General features: G+C 40.5%; 1 protein-coding gene across 5 annotated transcripts in view; it reads left to right on the plus strand.

Annotated features, from left to right (window-relative positions):
* UBAP2 (ubiquitin associated protein 2) overlaps positions 1-8,760 on the plus strand; it is a 53,417-nt gene extending 44,657 nt beyond the window's left edge. For 3 of the 5 annotated variants that reach the window (XM_018077315.1, XM_018077317.1, XM_018077318.1), the window contains 7 exons: positions 302-509; positions 1,710-1,749; positions 4,001-4,184; positions 5,300-5,366; positions 6,021-6,216; positions 7,480-7,571; positions 8,464-8,760. In XM_018077315.1, the coding sequence (XP_017932804.1) occupies positions 302-509; positions 1,710-1,749; positions 4,001-4,184; positions 5,300-5,366; positions 6,021-6,216; positions 7,480-7,571; positions 8,464-8,598 (922 nt within the window). In that variant the 3' untranslated portion in view covers positions 8,599-8,760. The remainder of the gene's footprint in view (positions 1-301; positions 510-1,709; positions 1,750-4,000; positions 4,185-5,299; positions 5,367-6,020; positions 6,217-7,479; positions 7,572-8,463) is intronic. The other 2 variants (XM_018077316.1, XM_008927719.2) reach the window with 1 other exon arrangement.
* The last annotated feature ends 2,311 nt before the right edge of the window (positions 8,761-11,071 follow it).

Here is an 11,071-nt window from a genome sequence, read left to right on the forward strand (position 1 = left end):
AATATTAATTTATCTTTTGAGAAAGTGGAAATAACATGACCAAAAGTGCTTATGTGTAAACTCTTGTTTTGGTTGGGCTGGAATGAGGAGGTGCTTAGTGTAGCTGATGTTTTGAAGCAGTGATTAGCAGGGACCAAAGCATATTACACGATTCTAAAAAAAGTATTACATTGTCTAGTATAAATAATGTAGATTTGTCTGCATGTCTAAGGTAGTTCTGGATAACTGTGTAGGAGCTGATACTTTCACGAGGGTATTTGAGATACTTACCAAGATGATAAATAATTTTTACTTTTTCCAGTGATCCTTTGAATACCTCTTTGCCAATATCCAATACAGTACAGGAGTCCACCTACACAACCTCTGCCATCAGCTCTTCCAGTCTGACCTGCTCATCCCAGAGCACTAGCCCAGTAACAACTTCCTCCTATGACCAGACTTCTGTGCATGGTAGGATAGCGTACCAAAGCTCCATGGCTCCGTCAGAACCAACTCCTGTGGCAGTTACGGTGAGTCCAGTTCAGAAATAATGTCTTGAAAAAGGGGAAATGTTCTTACCTGTGTTAGGCTTGCATTACACTGGTGTGTTAATGTCTTAACCAAGCCAAGTGGTATTTTTGGTTTCCCGAGCCCAACCACTTACTTGTTTTTGCTTCTCCTAGTGTGTAGTTGGTTTTGGCAATACTGTGTTTGGGATATAAGACCCTCGGATTTTGTGGCTTTTGGCATCTTAAATTTTCTTTCGACCTTTTTTTTTTTTTTTTTATTAACACATAAGATTCTATTTGAGTTTCCTTCCCTAAAGCTTAGCTTTTAAAGGCAGAACTATTTCTACGTAAATATTAGTCATGGTATTTTGCCATAACTTGACTATTTCTATCCAAAGGTGTATTATTTATTAACTTTATATGGCACCTAGCAAATGGATCCCAAACTTTTTTTGGCCCCTCCAGCATTACTTTTCTGTTGGATTTGAACACCAGTGGGATTTAATTACATGTGTTATTTTAATAAGCATAAGGAGAGGTCTAATACAGGACAGAGAGAATCTCTCTTGGGAGATTCAAAAACATCTACTCTCTATGTATATGGAACGTAGGTTTGTTTTAAGAGGACTTAATTTATTAAATGTTTAAGCAACTTGTGAGAGTTTGTAAGTTTATTTACTTCTGGCCTTTGTTATGTGTTGGCTCAGTCACACTTGTCTTCTGCACTAGCTCGTATGTACTGGTGAGGATCAAGCATAGACTATCCACTTCTGTACTCCAGCGTTACCCAAAACACAACTGGTGCTTCTCAAGTCTTATCTTTCAATGGAAAAAAATTGGCGTCTCTGTGTAACTTGGATAGTTAAAATTGTGAGTTGCATTAGATCAAAAGCACAACCATTTCCTATATGTTAATGCAATTCTTTCTTTCATATTGGTGTGAACCTGAAGTTTATGTCATATACAGTACATGGGAAGGTCTGCTGCTGATGGGTGCATTATGGGCAGTGGATGGGATTCTGTGTGTTGAGGACACCTTGCACTTGAGACAACTTTATTATGTGGTTTTGTTAAAGGCAATAAAAATTTAATTTTCTGCCTTGTCGTTCAATTTAGAATGAATATAGAATTTTGCATGAAGCATGTTGGATGTGTGATTCAGTCTGAAAATGGAATGTACCTCTAAGATGATTTATTCATTCGTTTCTCCTTTGCTTACAGAACGGGCACAGCGGTGTTAGAACACAGGCAACTCTTGACAGTAAGTTTACAAAGCTTGGTTGTGCACAGTACTTTCTGATCTTTCATTACTACTTGCTGGGTACACAGGTGTAGCAGTGACATCAGGCTTAAGGTTTTATATTGTTCTCCATGACTAATTTATGGTTGACCTATTTGAGTTTGTTTTGTGCTTGCACAGGATATACTGCTTGCTTCTTGACTAAAATTGAAGTGTGAAAGCAGCTCTATTAAATCTACAAACCTAACCAGCCTCAGAATTAGAGAAGCTGTGTTGCTGCTGCTTTTTCTTTTGAATTTGGCTGCCAGAAATTATTTAATTTAAAATAAAAATACGAAATTAAAAATTAATATAAAATTTCTTAGCAGTTCTCCCAGTTCTCAGTTGGGAAGCTGTGACTAGTATTTAGCTGTAATGAAACAAAGTCACATTCTTTGAGTGCACCTCTCACTGGGTATGGTGCCACCCGTGCCCTGTTAGAAGCCCATGGGGGATAAGGGTGAAGGACACATTCCCTCTGCTGGTACCTGGATGCCTTGAAACAGTACCTCAGTACTGACTCTGGTACGGGTGTTACTGTTTATCCATCTTGGCCTGTTTCTAATGTAGTAGTGACCTGTAGCACCCTTACAGCTCTCTTGCTGGAGTTAAAATAATTTAGGTATAGTGTTCACTCTTCTGACCTTTATGTGCTGCTCTGTGGAAGTTTTCAAGGACAGCAGTGTTCATTAGCATCTTTTGGAATTCCAGCACTTCAATTTTAGGTCCAACCTCCTCTTAAACACCTCTTCAGGTGCATCATTAGTGGGATGGTGTTTTGTTAGTGCCAAGTTCAAAGAGTCACCATGTAAAAGACTGACATATATAAAGACAACTTTTCAAGTGGAAAACTTTCTTACTTTCCTGTACAGAATTAATAAACAATTTATGAAATTCACTACAGGACTCGTCTTTTTGCTACAGAAAAGAAAGATCTGGGAATTCCTAATATTTTTGAAACTGTTCTGTAATGGCTTTATTAGTCTCTTTTCCTGTGCAAGTTCTCTTTTGAGTACCTTTCTACATTTTTCTGTATTTCAAGCATATAAATTGGAATCAGTCTTCTTTCATTAAGTCTGTTTCATGCCTCCAAGTGATATTGAATTTCTCTCTTAACTATTGAAAGTACTGAACTTTTCCCTTCTGTATGTTGCTATAATGTTCTTTGTTGTTCATCTCTCAACTGTTGTTCTCCCTAAATATCCAGATCTCCTGTTTCCTAAACCCTTAGTTCAGAGCCTGAGTGACGTGTTATAACTCTGACATCCTACTCGTCTCCTGGTTTTCTTTGTCTTGCACATTGTGTTCAGGCATCTTGTAAGGGGTCTTAAGATGGTGATTCCATCCCTTGAATTGAGGGCATCAACTTAAACTTCAAAAACTTAAACTACTTTAAATCTATTGAGAGTTTTAGACGTTATCTACTCCTTTTTTAGTGTAAATATTGCTGGGAAGTATCAGGTGACATAGTTGCTGCCTTCACAACTATGTTTATCACTTGGAACTCAATTTTCTGTCATACTTATTGCCAAAGCAAAGACCTCTTGATTTCTGTTTGCATTGCAACCCAGCAACCTGACTTGGGTCATTTAGCTAGGAAATCAAACCAATAAATTAAACAAACTGATGTGTAACTTCCAAGTGTGTATTTGACTTTTCTTTGGTGACCAGTCTGAAAATGTCTTCACATGCCTTGCAAGGTCACGATGATCCACTGAGGAATGGTCTCTGGTGTGGTATGAAAGCATGGCCCAGCAGAAGGCAGGGCTCAACTGCTTTCTGAGTTTTATTGGTGGCTGAGTGCCTCGATCACCAAGGGTGCTGTGGGCTAGAATGAAGAAACAGAGCTGTAGCTAAAACTAGATTTGTACAGTGCCTTGAAAAGGCACAAATGACTTGTGTTTGCCGAACCAAAATCAAGGAATTTAGAAATTACTTGTGAGCAAAAGCTAATAATCCAGATAGTGACAGGTGAGGTGAAGATGACTAGTTTACTATGTGGGTAGCAGTGAAAATTGTAAATCTATTGTAAGTAAAGAGCTTAAAAGGAACAAAAGGTACTTCAGTTGCTGTTTAAATTTTCTTAAAAACCAAATTGCTTGATATGGTTACCAGTTCTTAACAGTCTGGTTTTTATAAACCAAGGGGGAATACTACTGTGTTCCTGAGTCCAGTCTGGGATGTCAGGTATGCTGGAATTTTTCTTCGAATGCCTCTTTTTAACTTGTTGCAGCTACTTCATCAGTTCCAGCACCTAAGACAGAGCCTTCTCCCTCACTACCCTCAGCTGGTTCTCTGCCCAGTGTGGTGTCCACCACAGCCTCGCTCCTGCCTTCAGCACCGCAGCACGTGGCAGCGTTGCCCAGCTTGCCTCAGTCCAGTGATCTGGCCAGCAGCTCACTCTCCCAGTTAAGCAGGTACAGTAGGAGTTGTGATAAACACAGGGTTCGCTTTTGGGGAAAGGACAGGTGTAAGGGTGATTCTGTATGGGACTATCAGGCACCAGAGTCGTCTCCTCTGATGTGAACTAGAATTAGGAGAGAGTTTTGGAAGAGAACAAGTTGGTTCTTATTGCAAAGTATGAGCTCTGGGCTGCCTCCTAATGGCAGAGCAGCTGCTGTCCCAAGTTTCTGTGGTATATACACAGCTTTGTGTTTCAAAGGGTTTGCTTCAATCATGCCAGCTACATTGATATCCCTTTTTTGAGCATCAGACCATACATGTGTTTTATGTCTTTATTTTGTTTGCCTTTGTTCAATGTTCATTTGGTTTATTGCATACTGCATGGAGTGGCATAGAGTAAGTCACATTCTTGATGTGGAATGTAAGGTATAACTTTTGTCAGTGTAAATGTTTAAGAACCAGTTTCAGTCACCTTTCAAGGAGACATTTAAAGACCTCTGGATGAGTTATGGGGCAGATACTCTGCAGTTCCAATTGGTTGAGTTAATATTATGCAATTTAAATACTGTATGTAGAGTCAAACCAAAGCACTGCCTCACTTAAAACCTGTCCCCCATGTCAGGCAACAGCAGTTGCTCAAGGAAAGAATGGAAAACAGAACTTGAGTTTGGATGAACCTTTTGATTTTGGACTTTGTGTCTTGGAGTCATTGCTACATAATTCCTGAAGCGACTTGTTTTTCTAAAGATACAGTAGATTGAAAAATACAAATGAATGGTGTTTTAGGTGTTTCTTGTTAGCAATAGTGACTCTGTACTTGAATTTTTTCATTAAAAGGTAAGAGGATAATAATTAAAGAAAAATGCCTGTAAGGGTGCATGTATATATATATATACACACATATACATACCTCTGTGTGTGTGTATATATGCACCCTTACAGATAATTTTTTTGTTCAACTATATGTGTATACACACACTTCCCTAGAATTTTTGGTCTTTAACTGATGTCTTGCTGCCAATCTGTGTTTGTATGTATATGTGTGTATGTACACATGCATATATATATATATATTAAAAATAGTTCTAAGGAAAACTAATTTTGTTAATTCTTTGCAATTTCTTTCTAGCTCCCTTTCCAATCATCAGAGCAGCCTGTCCTCTGCCTCAGTGTTGTCTTCAAGCACATCACATGTGGTAAGTCCTGTTTGTATTTCAACAGCTGTTTGGCATACAGTCAGTTTATCTGATAATTGAGACCCTCTCTTCAAGTTTGGTGTGTCCCAGTACCCTGAAAACTGAAACAAGAGCCTTATGTCAGAGAAAAGAGACTGCCAGCCCTCTAGTGGCAAAGAAAGTCTTTACCACTTGTGATTTGTATTAGATCAAGAGTAGCTATCACAGAGATTTGCCAGTCACGCAGCTGCAGAGAAAATTGTCATGCCAGCAAGGGGGGATGAAATAAAAGAAAAAAGGATGTCTTGTAACAAATTTATTAAAAAACCCCCAAAAAACAAACATAGAAGCGGTGATCTGAAATGTCTCAAAAATGGAGAGATTAGCTGGCAAAATGCAGGTGATATATGTTATGTTTGAGTTACTGTGGTATAATTTTGTGATGATATAGCAGTTGGAATTTGGCTTTTATGTAATAATTTTCTTTGAATCACAAAAAAAAATCACAAGCATGCAACTTAGTTGCTTGCTTGGAATATAGATAAAGCCTATCTTTTGCATGTGCTGCTGTTACTTAAAGGTTTGTTGTTTTTTTTATTTTTCTTTTTTTCCCCCAGCCTCTTCCACTGTGGTTTATTTGCTCTGTGATCCTCATTCTTTTTGTCTCCTTTCTAGCACACTAGTATTGAGAACACAACTTCGCTCCAGCCCTCAACAACCTTTTCAACTGCTTCAACCTCAGCCACTAGCACCACCTCCTCGATTGTCAGCATGGCAAGCAGTATGAACACTACAAACAGCCTTGGCCTGAGCGTTACCAGTGTGTCTATACCAGCTGCCACCACACGGGCAGCTCCCCTAGTGTCTTCAGGTTGGCAATATTGACAGATCCGTGGATAGACAGAGGATTTCAGTCAGCAGGGCTGTCAGTTGAGCATCTCACCAGCCATAACTGCACTAAGAAGTCCACACTCTTGACTAGCATTTCCAGTGTGCTGTATTTGCTGGCTTATGAAATAAAATTGCCTGGTTTTGTCTATTTGAAATATTTGTTAGGGTGTTATGTGGCATTTATATAGCACATTCCATCCCCAAAGAGCTTTATAAATAGGCACCAAAGCAGTTCTGACTTGGGAAGTTTTGGGCTAGAAAATTCACTCAGTTTTGTATTCTAAGTTGTGATCAGCTCTTGGCTGTGAGTTCACATGAGCTTTAATTTCAGTCTTCTCTGTGACTTGAATTCATTTGGCAGTATCAGAATATACTGCAGTGTCCTCATTATCATATGTCACATCCCTACTACCACTTCTATAGAAAGGAAGAAAGTATCTGGTGTCTGGGTATTCCAGAGCAAACAGCACTTCAGAAGGGGGTTACATGGAGAGAGAAGGCTGGGAGGCTTCCTGCATTGATGTGGAAGCAACGCTTAATTCTCTTTCTTACCTAATAAACCTGAACTGCTAAAAGGAAATCCTATGGAGGGAAGTGAATGATCTAATACTAAGATCAAGCTTACTTACAGAAGAATTTCTCATTTCCATAGCTTGTAAATGAAGTGTCTGATGACTGGCTGAAGTGCTTTGTTCTTTTACTGTTCTGCTTCCTAGCACTGCTTCATGGAGGCAGCTGAAACCATTTCAGTCATCTTCTCTTTGCTATTCCCAGCTGCAGTAAGTCACCCACAGAAAGTATGCTGGCAGCATTTAGTGCTTTCCAGTCTATTGCTGGTGATAAGGGGGAATGTGTTGATGGAGCAGAAAATGAAAGGAGAGAATTAGCTCTTTCAGATTGCAAATGATGTCTAAATTTGCCTTCAGAAGAGGATTGAGGAAAGGAGAAGTTTCTGTAGTTCTTGTAATCCTCTTGGACAAACTAAATTACAAAATCAGGCTCTTCTCTGGTGGGACTGTTTTCAGTCTTAAGTAGCCTGTGCTTTCCCTTCCTTAATGCATGGTTAAACTCTTCAGGCTATTTTGAGCATTTTCATCAAAGAGCACAAAACTCTTCTGCATAGTTTTGCTCTTTACAAGCTAAGACAGTGCAGCCACCAGAACCTGTGCAGCTATCTTGTCTCAAGGCTGAAGCCTTTTCTTTTCTAAAGGCTTGTTAAAATGTCTGTATTTTGATTCTACAGGCAAAGCTCCCCCAAACCTGCCCCAAGGTGTACCACCCTTGTTGCATAACCAGTATATTGTGGGACCTGGAGGACTTCTGCCTGCCTACCCAGTAAGCAGTTTCATTGTTTTTGTCCTTAATTGCTTAACCCTTGGCGCAAGTGGGCCCTCCAGACCTGCTACTGTCTATGCCAAGGCATTTTTGGTGGCACATGTCACACCTGGAATTCTTGTTCTAAGTGCTAAAGAATATATGAAATATATTCAGTAGAGGATTACTATTGGTAGTAAACTGCAGAGCTGTTGGTGCAGACCTGATCTGGCTGCTCTTGTAGCTAAACATGTGTTGCTATGGTTTTCAGTGTTACCAGGTTTTAGTCCCTTTGAATAGAATTAGGCTCATTTAGGTTAGTATTATTGGAATAGATTTACCTCAGTAATGGTTGAAATGTGCCATGTGTCCTATCTGCAAAGTTGAAAGATTGCACATAATTTTTTGGTGTTTGACCAGGATCGAGGTATTTTTGGTCATCCGTTTTTTGAATCAAAAACTTTATTCTGGTAATTTTTCTATATCACACTGAATGTGAGGGGATACCATAGGTTGCTTTGCGGTCTAGTCATCAAATCTTAAATCTTGCTGCTCTCTGAAGTAATGATTACAGCAAAGAGGGCTGTTGCTCTTACTCCCAAACCTGAATGCCCTGTAGATTTTTTGTAGGTTGAGGAATGATGCATCTGTGAAAACTGTATTGAAGATGGGACAGTCAAGCTCCCCTCAGAGGACTGCTGTCATCAGGAAACAGCATCAGAGTGACAAGCCAATTTTAACCTTAGTTTTCCACTAGCCTTAAAATGCTACAGTGCCCCGTTAACACAATGCAACATAAAGCTGTACACCTTTAAAATAGAATGGGCCTAAGTCAAACTGTGTTCAAAGCCCCAAATTGATCAGCATCAGAGAAAAGTGTTATAATGATCTTGTATTTTTATCTGTCTTTAAGCAGATTTATGGTTATGATGATCTCCAGATACTTCAATCCAGGCTACCAATGGTGAGTAAATGCCTTGGTTTATTTAATTTTAAACCAGTTGTCTTCAGTGTTGATCATTTGTGCCACATAAATGGGTTCATTTAATGGTATTTAAGAGCTCTTTGTTATGTTCTGTGTTCTGAGTTTTTAAAAACATTTTGTTTTCTAAATTTACAACAAGGTAATGTAAATGGATATAGAGCAACTGTTGTATGATGCATTTGCCCCATCTGCAAAATCTTTAAATAAAAGTGAATGTGCTCTGTGCTTCTGAGTGGAGAAATTTCCAATTGTTGTAGCAACATTAGAACATTTTGTCAAATCTAGATGAAAGGTGAGCATGAATGTTTTATTTTACCAAGAGGTAAGATTCAGCAGTGGGTACACAAACTGGCAGAGACAGTAAGTGTATCTGACAGGTCTTCAAGGCTCTCATGGGTGGAGATCTTTGCATGGCAACAAGTGCAGGTGAGCTGCAGAAAGGAGTGTTTGCAGAGTTTTCTTCTTTATCTGGATCCAGAATGTAAATGGCATGTGAGACAGGCTGAGCTTAAAGACAGATTCAAAAAGAGCCTCAGCCTAGGCTGCAAAAATGGTGAAGAATTTTCTTTTTAGAAAACTAGGATAAGGATCTTGGAGAGAAAGTTTGGTAGTATGTAGCTGAGAACAGTTATACGATTAAGTGATGCAGTGTATCTGTAGAGGCACAAGTGGAGCAACAAATGGTGATCTAAAAAAGAGGTATCACTGAATAAGTGCCATAATGTGAGGTCCAAATCAGTATACCAGGTCTTCCATGTAGAGTTTGGGGCAGCCAGAGTCAGATACAGTGAGTACAAGGATAACCCAGACTAAGTTCCATCCAGCTGCAGACCCTGAATAAAAAAACCCAAAACATAAAGTTGAGCACATTAATGAAGACTTTTAAATATCTATGCAAGTCATGCTACTTGGAAGAACTGCAAACTGAAATGAATGGAATTATTTTCAGGGCAAAAAATAACAAAATATTTGAAGTTGCAGAGCCAGGAGAGACATGGTGTAGTGTGTTAACACTGGCTGGATGCCTGGTGCCCATCAAGCTGCTCTTTCACTCCTTTCCTAAAATGGTCAAGGGAGAAAAGTATGTCATGAAAGGCTTGTGGGGTGAGATAAAGACGAAAAGATCACTTGCTGGTTACCATCAGGGATAAAACAGACTTGGAGAAATTAGTTTAATTCATTAGCAATCAAATCAGAATATGGTAATGAGTAGATCATAAAACCCAATCTAAAAATCATGTTCCCTCCACCCCACACGTTTTCCTGGGCTCAGTTGCAGTCATGATTTTCTTTACCTTCTTCCCCAGGGTGGCAGAATGGGGAATGGGGCTACAGTCAGTTCATCACATGTCTGTGCCGCTCCCTCCTCTTCACACTCTTCACCTGTCCCTAACACAGGAGACAGTCCTACAAAGCTTCCCAAGCATGAGTTGTAAAATGGCTTGTACTGGAAGGGACGGTAGAGGTAACCTAGCTCCAAGCCCCTGGCCATGGGAAGGGGCACCTACTACTAGACCAGGTTGCTCAAAGCCTCATCTGATATGACCTTGAACATGTCCAGGGATGGGATATCCACAAATTCTCTGGGTAATGTGTACCAATGCCTAACGACCCTCACAGTAAATAATATCTTCCTAATGCCTCATCTAAACCTACTTTCTTTCAGTTTAAAGACATTTCCCCTTGTCCTCTGAGTCCAGGCCCCAAGTCCATCCCAAGAGTCCTTTCACTGTCACTAGAGCTGCTGTTTCAGATTCTGTTCCCGGCATTCCTTTAAGATCCCTTGAAGTGTTAAAAGGCTGCAGTAAGGTCTACCTGGAGACTTTACATCTGCAAGCTAAAGAACCCCAACTCCCTAAGCTTGTATATGTAGGAGCAGTGCTGTGTCACGCAGTTGCGCTTGTGACTGTTCTCTGGAGGTGCTCCAACAGGTTCCATTGGCAAGAGCACTCAAGATCCAATCATCAGTCAGTGGAGATGGGAAGAGTAGAGGAGACAAGGATACAAGAGATAATTCTGATCTTGGTGGGAAAACCAGGCAGCGTTTTTCGAAAGAGGTTGCCGCCAGATGCTCGTTGTGGAGGCGTGAGGGAGAAGAGTGGTGCGAAGGCTGTTTGGCTGAGGGCTCGGTGTAGGTGTCGAGTGGAGGTGACTTCCCCCCATGCCCCGGGGCGGTTGCTTTGCTGCTGAGACAAGAGGCACTGGGAAGGGTTTTGTAAGAGGTCTTTATTTGTTGTGTCGTCAAGAAGTGAATAAATAGATAAATAATTCAATAAATAAAGGGCTGAAAGTCTTTGTGCAAATAAGTAGGGGAGGTTGTGTGAAGAGAAGGCGAGGGGTTGGAGGGTGCGGGTGGGTTGTGTGAGCGGTGTGTGTTGTGTGGGGCGAGGGGAGGCGGGAGGGGAGAGGTGGGTGCGTGTGGTGGGTGTCAGAGGGGTGTTGCGGTGGTGGGTGTGAGTGTGTGTTTGGGGTGTCGTCGTATGGTGCGTGTGAGGTTGTGGAGGTGTTGGAAAGAGGCGCGAGCTTCGAGTCGGAC

This window comes from Manacus vitellinus, unplaced genomic scaffold (genome assembly GCF_001715985.3).
Source record: "Manacus vitellinus isolate BGI_N305 unplaced genomic scaffold, ASM171598v3 scaffold_36_pilon, whole genome shotgun sequence".
NCBI classification, from domain to species: Eukaryota; Metazoa; Chordata; class Aves; order Passeriformes; family Pipridae; genus Manacus; species Manacus vitellinus.